The 15,972-nt window shown below is 33.7% G+C and overlaps 1 protein-coding gene across 1 annotated transcript in view; it reads right to left on the minus strand.

The window, feature by feature from the left end:
- Positions 1-660: 660 nt before the first annotated feature.
- The window catches only part of LOC145316843 (uncharacterized), a 32,256-nt gene continuing 16,944 nt past the window's right edge, over positions 661-15,972 (minus strand). The window contains exons 2-5 of the mRNA XM_080157604.1: positions 6,319-6,433; positions 5,884-5,973; positions 3,374-4,028; positions 661-2,420 (exon numbers count right to left, since the gene is read on the minus strand). Of these exons, the coding sequence (XP_080013730.1) occupies positions 1,002-2,420; positions 3,374-4,028; positions 5,884-5,973; positions 6,319-6,433 (2,279 nt within the window). The 3' untranslated portion in view covers positions 661-1,001. The remainder of the gene's footprint in view (positions 2,421-3,373; positions 4,029-5,883; positions 5,974-6,318; positions 6,434-15,972) is intronic.

Here is a 15,972-nt window from a genome sequence, read left to right on the forward strand (position 1 = left end):
CTTGTTAAATTTATTTACCATATTATGATATTATAAAAATATAGATTTGGTTATGCGTATTAGCTACATAAGAATGGATTTTTATTTCTTGGATCTTACACCAGATTAATATGTACTCTAATGAAGTGAAACTTGTAGCTGGCTGAAATAACGATTCCCACATCCAACCCCTGTACCACACCTCCTACTGGATAAATGAACTAACCAATAAATGATGTCCATGTTAGCAACCCAAATTGACGACAATTTTCCATCCACGTATATTCTTCAATTATCTGTGTACCTATTAATTTATTGATTAAAACATCTGTAGTTTAATCTTTCGATTGTTCTCCGTCAGTAAACTTGTATTTGCGCATTTTTTGCAACCTTGTTTTTGCAATTTGATGGAAATCCATATTGTTGTTGAATGAATCATAGTCTAGGAATTTAGCAAATTGTTTTGGAAAGTTTACACTTTAGATTTCAACACGTTCCATTTTAGTTTACAGGAAGGGGTAAGGCAATGACAAGGTTTTTTATGAAAGTAAATTATCTATCCGTTTCTATTTGCCTTTGGTAGCTGGGTATTGTTATTGAGAAGATTATCATATATATTTCTCCTTTAGTATACTGGAGTACACATTAAAGAATACGATTATATTCAATGAAAAGTCAAAGTTTAATATTAATAAATATTTATTTATCTTTTATTACATTTAATATATTCATGCATTTATTTTCTAAGAGATCACATCACAGATAAATTATCTAAAATAGCATAAATAATTTATTTTCACCGCGGCTTTTTTTCAATCGGAATAAAACCGGTTCTCATCCGCAAAATCGTCCACAGAAACCAAGGTAAAACTCATAGACAACTAGGCTTAGAGACAATATACATTCTGGTCAACTTTCTATACACCATTCAAGAACAATCTATTCTACATATTACAATTGAACTATTATAAATATTATTTTCAAAGCATAGCAAGAAAAAAATTATATTTCAAAATATTCAATTAGACACTGGAACCATTTGTGTTTTGATGTCTGTCATTTGTATATTCTATATATTGTTTAGCTGCTCTGTCGGGCACCTTCCATATTTCTTTATCTAATGCCATTGGCGTATTTTTAAAGCCGCCATTTTTATAGCCTCGAAACTCACTATCATCATTTAGATAACCATCACATAGTCTGTCCTCTATGGAGCTGGATTTTCTAAAACTTCGTTCCTCCGATGGCGGCGAGGCTAGAACGCCTCGCGCCGAATGTGGGCGCCGAGCAAGACGCGCTGACGGCTCCCGCGGTGGTCTTGCTGGCGGCGGGGATTGGTAGACTCCGCCGTTATAGCTTAGGACTGACTGAGGTGTATTGTTGACAGATCGCATAACTGCCGCGGGTAGCGAAGCTGGTGGGACTGACCACATTGAGGAGAGCTCATCTGGCGTCATCCTAGACGGATGTATAGATGATGGTGGAACTGAATAGTGTTCAGGTAAAATATTTCCGCCTTGGCTGCGGCGAGATGATGGCGACAACAATGCCGCCTTTTGCCGCATTTCCACTGTTGGCGAACATGCCAACCTTCTCTTATCCCCGCCATCTTCTGGCCTCATAATATTGCCGTTACTTGCATGGAAAGCCTCTCCTCTAGATTCAAGCTTAGCCTGTAATATGATTGATGGATTGGAAGGTATGTGTGATGATAGCACGGCATTGTCGCGTGTATACTCAGTAGGAGTGGAAGTGGTATATTGTCTTGTTGATGACAGTTGCGTTGTATGCATCATATTATGGTCAGGATAAACAGTTGATGGGCTCACGTTCATAAGAAATCTGTCTCCTAGATTATATCCATTATTCACGGGGGACCCCAGATGCCTTCCCCCTTCTACTGCGCTCGCGGGTAGGAGGGCCCCTCCGGGTAGGCAATATGCGGGGGGAACATGTGTTGTTGAAGGTGCCTGAACAAAGTAGCCGTCATTATTGGCAATATCTTGACTGATGTTCTGGCCATTACCATAATAATGAGGAGTATTGTTATGCCCAGCCCACACTCCACTCCTTCCCCCGCAAACATCTCCGTTATTTCTTACCATTTCTCCTCCCCCTCCTGATATATTTGACATAGAAGTTACAGATTCTCCTGAGGAGGCGTCCACAGAGTAGCGCTCTCCTCCGGATTGTGGCATTTCCTCATCCCCACTGCAATTTATAATTTTATTATTGTTAAGTCCGCCATTATTGGCTGATAAAAAGCAGTTTTGCATTGCTGTGCCGTTAGCTGTTGTATTAACTTGATGGATGTTACCGCGACGGCCAGAGTTAGGCGGTGGTGAGGCGAACTGCAAGTCAGATCCCTTGCGCTTGAGACAGCTGGTTCCTCCGATGTGGCGGCCAAAGCAGTTGGTCGACAGCCGACCGGCGCGACACATCTAAAAAGTAAAAAGTATGTATGAAAAAAATCATTTAAAGGAAAAATATATTTTTCCTGTATTTTATTAGGATATGTTTGAAAGGATTGTTCAATAGAAATAGAAGAGTAGAAGAATATTCTGAACCCTTTTTTCGTCAAATCTAAGAGAGAACATTCCTAGCAGACAAAAGTATTGTTTACTTTCGACTCAAGCTGATGGGGATTCTTAAAAAATGATAGACTCGCTATTCGATAGTGAGGCAAAATTATTTTTGTGAAAAATCATCCAAAAGCACATTAAAAATCTACAAAAATTAAACAAAATCATATGTTAATAACCCTCTTAAGATTTTATTTCATTTTTGTAAATTTTTTTATTCGATTTTGGAGGATTTTTCACAAAAATAATTTTGCCTCACCAGCGAGTTGCCAGCCTAACTTTTTTTTTAAGAATCCAACTTTGTTTCAAGCTTTCAAATTGTAAACGAAATTTTTGGGCAATTAATTCTGATTCCGCAAAGCTTTCTACTAAGAAAATATACTGTTAACAGCTGACTTTTATGTATGTATGAAATGAAAAAAAACATGCCTTCGTAGGAAAATGTGTACATAATTTCAACCAATGAGATCCAATGTAAATTCCGATGCGATTCTCCTATTGGCTCAATCAGACATTCCCTCTCTTTCTTAGTACCTTTATTGATAGTTCAAGTGGGATTAAGAAATAAGAAATAATATCACGGTTATTAGGTTAGCAGGGGGTAACAACTTCCATGATGAGTAGTTTTTAATTTTATTTACAATTTCATCTAATTCCAAAAATTCCCTTTAATTTTAAATAAAATAAAAAAAAGTAGATTTTTTATGTAGTAGAAAACTATCCCATTTCTTTCCTTGTGTTTCGGAAAAGCGATCTGACATACAGGAATTTTGAGTTATTGAGTAGCTAACCCACTAAAAAATAAACTCTACCTTTATAACAAGAAGATTAAGAATGACTCCACAAATGACTGCAATGATGTAAGTCATCACCTCCAGCACAAACATGGTCGTTGTCGAGTCATCGGCCTCCAACTCTGCCTTGTTGGGCCATCTGTCCTCCTCAATAGCTTTCCCAATCTCACTTGCCTTCAAATCATTGCCATATTTAGCATCAGCTGATTTAGTGACGTCAGAGGAATTAGTGATGCCGTCATTGTTACTGAGATCAGCTGTTTTGTTGATATTTTCATTATTTACATTAGGAGTATTTACAGTTTTTCTAATTATTGAAGAATTCTTGAAAGATTCTTCTTCGACATTTGTTGGAGGAGATGTTATAGGAACTCTTGACACATCAATAGTGACATCATCCTTTTCCTTAACAGCCTTCAGTACAAGATCAATATTGAGATCCTGAAGGCCAGAGCTGTGCTTCCATAATGAGGTTAAATCTTCAGCGTCTGGATCTCTGGAATATCTGGAGTTGCGGTCAACAGCCTGGCCGTTGGCCCTGTTATCTGTATCTGGCGATGGTAGGTAAGGATCACAGAAATAGTGAACCTCCAGGTATTTAGGAGTGCCAGGACAGGCGTCCCCCAGGATGCTTGCACCAACATACACAACACAGCTCTCTAAACCATTGCACCTAAAACAATATTATTATTATGCTTTATGTTTGCTGGATGTGTTTGTGTGTTTTCAGTAAGAGATATATTTATTATTTATATACATATATGTTTATGATCAAGTTTTATGCTATTTTAAGGGTAGTGTCATCCAAGATTTAATAGTCACAGAAACATATTTATACCCTGCAAATTTTTTTCTTTAAAAAAATATAGGTAATGGGATAAACCCCCAGCCTTTTTAATGAAGTTGCTGGAGAATAAAGTAGCAGATTTGTTAGTTCTGTATCTTGTATCATAAATTCTTATTGCAAAGACTAGATATAAGCTTCAAATAAAATTTAAAATATTAGTAACTGTATTCTAAAATATTTTTAAAAAGAATATTTGCATAAAAAGTATGCAGTGCTTAAATTTAACAAATTAGCTTATTTGTAATTGTATATTAGAGGACCTCAGGATTGGGTCATATTTGAGTACAGAAACCTGACATGATCAAAACTTTGACGGCTGAGGGATGCTTTATACTAATTAAAGAGGCTTGATCTTTATCTCAAAGGTTTTGCTTATACCTACAAATTAAAAGGAACAAGGTTTCTAAGACATTTTAGTCTTTAGAAACTTTTAGATTATGGTGAAGTAATAAAGTCTACTTTAAACATTGATTTTAAAGGCTTCGAAAGTCCGATATGAAATTTTTCAATTTTTAGCTAAATTTCTTGGGTACAACTTTACGAGCGATTTGTTAGAGGCGGCATAATACATCATTTGGACTGAAACAACTTTTTGAGGACAGCTACTATTGCAAATAGGTTCAGGTATCTGTACTAGATTATGATCAAACCCCGTGGGTCCCTATTGTATATATCCGACATGACTCTTATCCAATTACTATGTGGTCGTATTTGTCATATTTAAAAGGTTATTAAATTTGACATATGAATACTTATTTTAATGGGTAGCAGAGAAAAATTTGCAAACGCTAAGATGACATGCTGTTGGCAATAATTGAAATTTGATCATTTTGCAACCAAAATTTTAAATTTCAAGCTTAAATCATAAAAATGAAAATTAAAGAATTGAAATCAAAGCAAGGAATACCTTGGTTGTCAAACACTTAAGCATTAATCAGATTAATAAAGAACAAGAAAGGACAAAAAAACAGACGAGTATTGTGAAATATACAGTAGATGTTAATTATTAGTCATGAGACCCCTCACAATAAATTTCAAACATCTATCTATAATAGCAGCCGAAAAATTACATTTCTCACAAAATATAAATCTTCAACACAGCTTCAAAGTTGGAGAAACGAACGGTGTTGTAATTATTTCTTGGTCATGAAATTTCATGTCAAATTTCAATAGCAGTTTTACATTTCCCATTTAAGGTAGCTTACGTACGGACAAACAAACATTTGGAAACACAAAGAAAACTAACTTTTTCCTTAAAACTTAAATCTAAGCTTTTGAATCACTACTAAAATATACAGCTCAAGACTTGTAGAGTAGCCTCGTTAGTAATAGAATTATAATTACTTGGATCTTATCATCTTACACCAGCTTATCATGTACTCTAATAAGGTTAACTTTGTAGCTGGCTAAACGAACGATCCCTCCACCTACCCCTTGTAACCAATACCCTCCCCTCCAACTGGATGAACGAACTAACCAATAAGTAATATCCATGTTGGCAACCTAAACTGACGACATAAGTCTAAATATATAGGCAAAATTTGAAAGAAAGGGAAAGTTATGGTAAAGTAAAGTTATGGAGGAGTGAAGGACAACTCCTAATAATGCGGATATACAGACAAAAGAACAGACACAAAACTTATAGAGCAGCTTTGCTACTAAAACTATTTACAATACTTACATCTTCTTAATTGTGTTAGCAGCCGAGGGGGACGCACAGTCGGTGGACCAATTCGTATTTCCATGTTGATTACAAACAGCTATAGAAAACCTTAATATATTAAAAATATCAGAAAAAAGCGAAGGCATTAATTTTTGCAACTTTTATGGCTGTTAGCGGTCAAACAGCTGGCGGTCTCTTCTTAAGTTTGGCTATCATTAGACCTGGCCAAACCAAATAATGCACAAGGAACGCACTACAGATTATAAAATTAAACTTGTTAGCACGTTTAAAAATAATCTTACATTTTTTCATTTTAATATCCGCGGAAAACTGCCTATAATACGATGCGATAAAAACTATTCTCTAACTTTTTAAAATTATCCTCTGACAAATCTTCAGCATTTGATATTTCCACATTCCATTTTGTTTTCATCAATGCGAAGAAAACTGTACCTGCCAAAATTAGCCCTGACGACCTGTATCCCCTTGCCAGCTGGACAGGTCAACTTGATCTGGTCACCCTCACACTGGTAGAGGGTTGTCAACTTCTTGCCATCAGGACCAGATCCTAGGATAAATAGAATCTTAATTTGTAATTTTTTCTAAAGTGTAAAGACGTTTCTTTCTGTTCGTTAAGAACCGAATTCTTCAATTCAGGTGAGCTTTATATAGGTCTTGGCGTATGGTTATTATCTATTTTATTTCCAAATCAAAGATTTTCCCTTCAAGGCAAGGGGTGCAGATGCTTGTATTTCATAAAGCCACAATTCTGTTCTGTCAAAGTTTTTTTCTGCCCATAGTATATAACTTTATATCTTTTGTATTATTTGTTTACTGCTAGACATTCTTTTTAAAAAACATTTTGAATTTTTGAGATTTGACGTTTGTGTAATGCAATTATGACAGAAATAAATCATAATATTAACCGACACGTAAGACCGGACGAGTAGCTTTGCAATCAACAAAACTTACTAAATGCATTTGTGATATAAATTGCTAGAAATAAGTTTATTTTCAAACAATTATATTGCAATAAATAATCTTTATTTGTTTTTTTCAACTTACATTTTAGTAAGATTAATAGATTAAAGTTAAATTATACGTTTAAAATGATTAATTTCTACAATTTACAATAAAATAAAGTGCATAAAAATTTATGTGTTTAAAATACTATTTATTTAGGTCTAATAATAACTCACTTTAATTCATTTCAGTAGTAAATATACTGTATAATTATAACTTGTAAGTAAATTCTCCTTTAGTCTCAACGTATTTTTTGCATTATTATTTGATTTTTAGTAGCGAAACTTATTTGAATTTATCTTAAATTCACTTTGTCTGTCTGTCAGTATAAAACTATGATGGAAATATATGATTTTCTCGGCTGTCATTAAAGGTAGATTGCTTAATTTTTGATGAATAGCATTCATTTTACAACGTACTTGGTCTGTCGGTCTGTCAACTAAACAAAAGACGTAATACATTTATTTTTTTTTATAAAGGTTTAGCAATTTATAATGTTCTATTTCTTCTTTTATTTTTTATGATCACTGAATATCTGGTGGCCAATGAAAGAACTCGGTCCGTTTGTCTATTCATGCTTTTATGTGCTTCTTATGGATGATATCACCCTTTACATTTAAGTCTAAAATACTTGGATTCTTTTCTAAAAAAATAACAAACTGTCATACAGACTAAATTAATTTGTGCGATGCTATACTAAAAACAAGGATGACAACATCCATAAGTAGCGAAGCACAAAAAATTGTGGATGGGAATACGTAGAAGTAGATTTAAAGTGTATTTATTAAAATCAAGAATAGATTTATTGGAGAAAATAAACACAAAACCTTGTTTTATTTTTTATGATGAAGACGGTTAAAGTAAATTACATACTAGATGCACATAACAATGGGGGAAAAAAATTTGAAACTGTTAATGCAAAAAAGTTTTAAAATTGGACCAAAAATACCAAAGATATGGGGAAATATGTCAAACATATGAAAATAGCCAAAAACCTGCTAAAAGGCAGTTTGGCCGCCATTGTTTCTTTTCTTAAAACACCAGAAATTTAATGTTAATATCTTTAACTGAACAATTTTTGAAAATTGGACTATAAACACCAAAGATGTGGGTAAAAATGTGATAAATACAAAAATAGCCAAAAACCTGCAAAAAGGCAGTCTGACAGTCGTTGTTGTTTTCTTCAAATGACAGGAAATTTAATTTTGATATCATTAACTGAAAAAATTTCGAAAATCGGACCATAAACACCAAAGATATGGGGAAAAATGTGAAAAATATAAAAATAGCCAAAAACCTGCAAAAGGCAGTCTGACCGTCATTTTTGTTTTCTTCAAATGATGGGAAATTTAATTTTGATATCTTTAACTGAAAAAATTTTGAAAATCGGACCATAAACACCAAAGATATGGGGAAAATTTGGAAAATATAAAAAATAGCCTAAAACCTGCTAAAAAGCAGTCCGACCGCCATTGATGTTTTATAGTTAATTGTGCTCCTTAATGATGGGAATGTTGTCAAAAAATTTCAGCTCTCTATCTTTTATAGGAGCCGAGAAAATCACGTTTCCCCCAATTCATTAATTACGGACGGACGGACGGACGGACGGACAGACGGACGGACAGACGGACAGACGGACAGACGGACGGACGGACATTGTGAATTATAGAGTAGCTTCGCTACTAAAAATAAATAAGTGTCTTAATTAGTTATATCCAACAACAAAAGTAAATAATTTGAAAGTGCTACATGCCATATCCTAAATGCAAAATTAAACAGTAATCATCCTTGGCCCCGGGGCCAACAAAAATCTGGCAACTTTTAATAATGACATCCAATTAGCTTTTATGGTACATAGGCCCTGGGCACGATTGCTGAAAGAGGGGAGGGGTGAGGCGGAGTTAGGAAAAAAACGAAAACATGCTTAATAGGCTTAAACAACCAATTTCCTGCAATGTAGGTAGAAAATAAATCAATTCTAAAGCTCAATAAATAGGATGGCACTTAAATTTAATGTATAAAAGAAAAAAGAATTGAAAGTTTTCCTAGAAAATACCTAGTTGAGTCAGAGTACAGAATTTTCAAAGATAAGGGGTGGTGAGGGGGGTCAGAGTGCTCGCGAGGTACTTTAAGAGAAAGCAACTAAAACTCACATGTTTTAGATATAAATATTATTATACAAATTGATTGAGACCTTGATAAAAATTCTAACAGCTCAACTCAAGTCAGCCATAGCCATTTATGCTACTTATTGCATTGGATATTTTTAAAAGCGAAGCTTTTCTATAATTAGGGTCGGTCCGTACGTCCGTCCGTACGTCCGTCCGAGATAGATAGCTTTTATTCGTTAATTTAGGCAGGTTAGAATTGTCCTATCGATTTCAAAATTTACATGATGATTCCTGTAGTAGTTAGGTACGATTTAGAAAGCGTAGCAATTCTATAATCATTACCAGAATGTCCGTACGTCCATTTTGATCCGTTTGATCTTATTTTTTGTATATTGATTCATGGGACAACAAAGAACAATAGTATAAGCGAAGCAACTCTATAATCAAGTCCTAAAAATGTAAGTACGTCCAGAAACATTATCCCGTATCAAGCAGTTTTTGAACAAATTTACTTACAATTTTGCTTCGACTGTTTCGATTCTTTTATATTCTGATTATTCAGTTCAGACACTATACAAGTGTTAATGTCCGTTTGTCCTACCGTTTCAGTGCTTCGCTTTTATGGATGTTGTCATCCTTGTTTTTGTATTTCATCTGATCTATAAAACATCTAAAGTAACATATTGAGATTTAATAAAAAAGATAGCACCCTAGAAATTAAGAAGTTTGGAAGGTGTCCTGGGGTATATGTGTGTATGTTTGTGTGTGTGTGTGTGTGTGTGTGATGTGTTTGAAGAAGAAATAATTAAGAGTAAATATAGTAGAGTGGTAAATGGGGGTAAATTGGCCTGGGAAAGGGAAGGTTCTAATAAGTGGATGGTAGGGTTAGGAAAAGGGTGAGAGAACTGCAATTTTGTGAAGGTTAAACAAAATTAGAGGAGAAGGTTAATGAAAATTGGCTATAGGTATTCAAAGGAAGATAAAAGCAGAGGAAAGATAAGAGAGAGAAAGAGAAAGAGATAGAAAGAGAAAGAAAGAAAGAGAGAGAGAGAGAGAGAGAGAGAGGGGGGGGGGAGAGAGAGAGAGAGAGAGAGATAGAGAGAGTGTATGAGAGAGAGAGATAGAAAAAATGACAAAGATAGAGATAAAAGAAAGTAAATAAGTGAAAAAGATGTTAATAAACAATTTAACCATCGACAAGTAATGTACCATACAAAAAAGAAAACGTTTCTAAAACTTCCAATGGATGTGCTGGCAAATTGGGTACAGAATTACAGGAACACTAAAAGGATATAGGCTGCAATTTTGCAGTATTTACCCAACAAACAATCACACACACACACACACACACACATACACACAAAAATATGTTTATTCAAAACACTGAAAATAATAAATAGTCAAATGAATTTTTTTGACAAGATAGGTATAACTTTTTTTTGTTTGGGGAATCCCAATTCCCTGCAGGGCTAGGATAAATAAAAACGCACTTTCCTGTAAGATTATAAGATAAATATCATTTTTCAGCCCAGAGGGGCCGAAGGCACGGGTTAACAAAACTGGTAATTTTATGATTTTTATCTTAATAGTCTTTGATTTTATGCTATAAATGACTTTTCAGTATTACTTAGAACCGGTTCTAATCTAGTGGATATCAATCGGTTTCGAAAATATATTAAATATTCAATAATTTGTTGTTTTGTGAACACAATGAAGACATTTGAGGAAATCTTAAATCCTTAGATCCGACTTTATTGACGGTTGTAAAATCATTACCTCCCCCCCCCCCCTCCATACATACAGGTGGGTGGGGTTGCCCCCTTCCTTACCCTACCTCAACAATTTGAAGAATATAAAAGTGTATATTTGTTCATTGCACAAATTAGTCATTTTTATTTGAAGTTTAAATCTTTATTTATTTTTGCTATGCAAAATTTTTTAGCTTGTAAAAGTAATTTCCTTGCCATGAACAAATACTCTTTGTGTCTTAAGTTTTTTCTAAGGGCTTTTATGTTTTTATTATGAAAATATTGTTAGTTAGAACAACGTATGGTAATCTTCCCCAAAATAGTTATAAACCTTCCAATGACCTGTAGCGGGAAAATAATGGTTCCACTAAAACCATTTCTTCTTGAGAGTGAAAGTTTAAACACATTCTAAATTAATCAATTATTGATACGGTCTGAGGATTTATTCACTGTTAAATAAAATAAACACCAGATTAGTTTTATAATTTATTTCACGAAAGTACTTAATGACTTCTGGCACTTATCACTGCTGTTTACAGTACATTAATAAAAACTCAAGTTGTTCTAATAGAATTGATCATTTTCCTCTGAAATAATCAAAAAATAAAGTAAAGTATAATATCAAAAGAACAACCCTTACAAAATAAAATATGTTCTAAATAATAAATTAAAACACAAATTCTTAAAAGTATATAATAGCAACTCTGTCATATAAGGATTAATTTAATATTGTATGAAGCGAATAATTTTAAGTTTTACAACATTCCCGGCAACGGAAGAGCTTCATACAGCTGTTGATCATATTACTTTGTGAACAGGACTTAAAGGAGTCCTCAAACAGTGTGGACAGTACAAATGATTCATGGCTGGTTTGAATACTAAACATAACAAAAGAGTTATTAGCATGTTGTTACAATAAAATAGAATTGGATTGGAGTGATATAAAGCTATTCTGCAACATTGCCGCCAGCAAAAGAGCTCCTATCCAATTGCATAAAAAATGACAATAAAAAAACATCTCAGATTTGTCAATAGATGAGAATAGAAAAAAAAACATCTTTATGCACAGTTCTGAGTTTAAACATAAAAATCACAATAAAAAATTGGATTAAGTGCCAGACAGAATAAAAATCACATAATAAAATCATAATAAAATGAAAATATAAAAACTCGTTATTAGATGATTGGTTTTATCAAAACATGTATGTTAAAGAGTATCAGAAGCTGGATGATCCCAGATAAAACACTGGTTTAAATATTCTCAGATTCCTAGGAGATTTGGTCTCCCCAGTTTAATAAAAGAAATTTGAAGACAACACAAAGATTCTTCATTAAGAACATAAATCTTAAATATCTTAAAATAAAGATCTTTTCAGATTGTGACACTGAATTCTGGAGTAACACAAAACTCATTTGGAGATATTTCTTGCCAGAGAGTAGCAATCTTGACAGATTCATTAATATAGCCAACACAATAATGACTATCCAAGACAAAGTCAATGTATTAATCAAATAACTGAACTGAAATTGGGCATGACTCATGCAATTGTTAGAGGGCAATTTGCCAGCATGAATGTCTTGCATTTTCTTATTGAAATAATTAAGAACACTTTCAGTTTCATCACATTCAAATCTCTCAGGTAAAGTAGGAAAGAAGGTTTCCTCACTCCTGCACTCATTAAAATTATTACTATCAATTCCCAATAATTGATATGGTGCATTTTTATACTGACTAACAGATTCAGCTAGGTAAATATTGAAATGATTTACATTTCCATTTACTATCTTGTTTACCTTACTAAATGTATCATGAGGGCCACCATAGCAGTAGTAAGAGCCAAATATATCTTTAAATGGGCTCTTATAAACACCTATGCCAGAAGGAAGAGTAAATAGCAATACTGGATCTAATTCTGTAGATTTAAGGCCAATTAATAGTCCAACCTTGGCTCCACCAATATACTTAGGAAGATTAACTTCATCTGTATAACCAAGGAAATTCACAGCCTCATTGTTAACTTCAGAAAGATCATACAATGGAAACTTGTTGGAAATTCTTTTCATTCCTTGAGCTTGGATCTCAAAGTATTCTCCAGTAGGTGTTGGACCAAGAATCATCTGATATGTTCCATAGTCGGACCAAACTTTACCACCAGAAACAACACTAATGATACTAACTTCCTTATTAACAACTCTCATGCCAATTTCATGAGCAAGTTGTCCATCAACCAGGTGCTGATTGGCACCTCGATCAAATAAACATAACACCTTTTGATTGTTAATGTTTAAAATTTGCATGATATGCATGGATTCATTATTGCTTTCTTTTTTGACAGTTGAAGGAAATAGCTTTGCTGCTGTTCCACTTGAGGTATCAAATACTGGTGGTGGAGTAGTGTAATCAGGTTCTTTTGCAATTGACTTCTGTGTAGATTTGTGTCTTGTACCAACTACAACTTGAAATTGACTTGCAAGACTAACAGGTGCTTTTAGCAATTTAGGAGAAAATCCAGGAACATACCTTTCTAAGGCTCTAAGAATGTCTATGTTATTAGGTTTTGTATGATCTGGATCAAAACAGAAGAGAATTGAATAGCTGAATTTTTTACTTCTCAACACAGATAAATATTGGCACTCCTTGCAAATAAGTTCTTAGGGCATATATTCCAGGTTTCCACAAGACTTAGAGTTACACAATTCAGATGACTGCAGGCATACAAGGCAATGCTTCCATGGGAACCTTTTTCTTTCTTCAACTCGTTCCCTGGGACTCTTATAAAAGAAATCACAACAGTCCTTTAATTGATGATCATGGCCATCTAATACACAAGGAAATTCAAATTGAGATATTGGTTTGCTTTTAGGATTGTCACTTGACTCTTCAGAACTGGGATAATCCCTATTGGTAGAGGTAGCTTGGTTGCTTGAAGAGTTGAGCAATACAAATTGATTAGGCACAGGAATATCTTCAGTTCATGCAATAACATAAAATGATTGATAACTTTGTTTAACAGCTGCAACTAACAAATCAAAGGAGATCTTTCCTTGAATACGAATAGTGTCTTGATCCATAGCTATCATCTTATCAGTAAATTTTAGCTTAGCATGTAGAGGTACAAGGGTAAGCAATAGGTATAGAAAATCTTGAGAGTATATGTAGTTTTCAGCTTCTTCATGTGGGATGTCATTATGATTAAGTAACTTCTTGATTTTTTGAATTGAAGAATTTAAAGTTCTGTAGTAAGCCAAGTTTGATAATACATTTTCATTGTTTGCAGGCTTAGAAAGTTCCCTCACAGGATTAAGTAAATCACAAGTAATTGTTTTAATATCTCCATATCTATGGATTAACAATCTTTTCATGCCCTCATAATCATGCATACATTCAGACATTTCTTCTTGGATGTTTACTTCTAAGAATTTATTGTACAGTAACTCAGCTCTCTGCTCAGGTATATCAAAATCTTCAGTGTATGCTGAAAATCTTCTAAAGAACTCATAAACAGATATCAAAGAATTGTTTGAAAACTTGGGTAGATTATCATATATAATCTTTGCCTGTGACTTCTTATACATGCCATGCTTCTGGTACAGCACTCTAACATCAGAACACCAATTAATGGCATTTTCTATCATGTCAACTACTTCCTCACATAGGCAGATATCATGATCAGGAAGAATCATATAGGAATGAAGATATGTTTGAAGAAGTTTTTGTTGACTGTCAATACTCAAAAGCTGATTTTTGTAGATATCAGCTAGTGTGCACTCAGATAGGGTTGACAAGTTAGGAGAAATAAGTCTCCCCAAGCAATTCATATTAGTAATTAGAAGTTTTTCATGAATACTGTATGACTTGTTGTTTTCAGCATCAGAAACTAGGTGTTGATATGTTGAATCCATCTCTGATGAACTGATGTAGGTAACTGCATTCATGAGAAAGTCTAGTTCTGTGGGAGAACTCTGACAAGCAAATAAAATGACTTAGATGCAGTGTTTTGAAAATATTAAAATCATCCTACACTAAATTGAAATACTGTGGTTTGAATGACTATTTGGATTTAATATCACTGGTTTCTAGAATGGTATAGTAAACTCTTAACAGATTTCTATTAGAACTGTAGCGGGAAAATAATGGTTCCACTAAAACCATTTCTTCTTGAGAGTGAAAGTTTAAACACATTCTAAATTAATCAATTATTGATACGGTCTGAGGATTTATTCACTGTTAAATAAAATAAACACCAGATTAGTTTTATAATTTATTTCACGAAAGTACTTAATGACTTCTGGCACTTATCACTGCTGTTTACAGTACATTAATAAAAACTCAAGTTGTTCTAATAGAATTGATCATTTTCCTCTGAAATAATCAAAAAATAAAGTAAAGTATAATATCAAAAGAACAACCCTTACAAAATAAAATATGTTCTAAATAATAAATTAAAACACAAATTCTTAAAAGTATATAATAGCAACTCTGTCATATAAGGATTAATTTAATATTGTATGAAGCGAATAATTTTAAGTTTTACAACATTCCCGGCAACGGAAGAGCTTCATACAGCTGTTGATCATATTACTTTGTGAACAGGACTTAAAGGAGTCCTCAAACAGTGTGGACAGTACAAATGATTCATGGCTGGTTTGAATACTAAACATAACAAAAGAGTTATTAGCATGTTGTTACAATAAAATAGAATTGGATTGGAGTGATATAAAGCTATTCTGCAACATGACCTAAGAAAGACTACCCTGTAATGAGGAACCATATCAGTTCATTCGTTAGCGACAGACAGACAGAGTTCCTTTTACTTCATCATGCATATTTGTATTTTTTTTGAGATTTTTGCATATTTCTTCTTATTTCAAATTTTAGGCTTCTGTTCTATGAATCTTTACATAATTTTATTGTTTTACATATGTAGACGATTTCCTTCGAAATGACACAGTAACACATCCCCTTCTTTTTAAAATAAGTTGAACATTAAAAGGGTTGTATGTGTAATGTAAGTAGGGTAGTATGTGTTAATGTAAGATTAGGTTAGATTATATTGGTTACAGAGAAGCCACGCAGGGTTAGGACACTGCAGGCTAGCCCTCCCTCCCCACCCCCCCCCCCCAATCGGCTGGGTTTACACAATAAGAAAAAAATAAATTTATTTAAAAAAGAGGGGGTTGATAGGTTTCTATACTCGATAGGAACTTAGAGGTAAGGCACCCAT

The sequence above is a fragment of the Acartia tonsa genome, chromosome 4 (genome assembly GCF_053477335.1).
Source record: "Acartia tonsa isolate MP-2025a chromosome 4, ASM5347733v1, whole genome shotgun sequence".
NCBI classification, from domain to species: Eukaryota; Metazoa; Arthropoda; class Copepoda; order Calanoida; family Acartiidae; genus Acartia; species Acartia tonsa.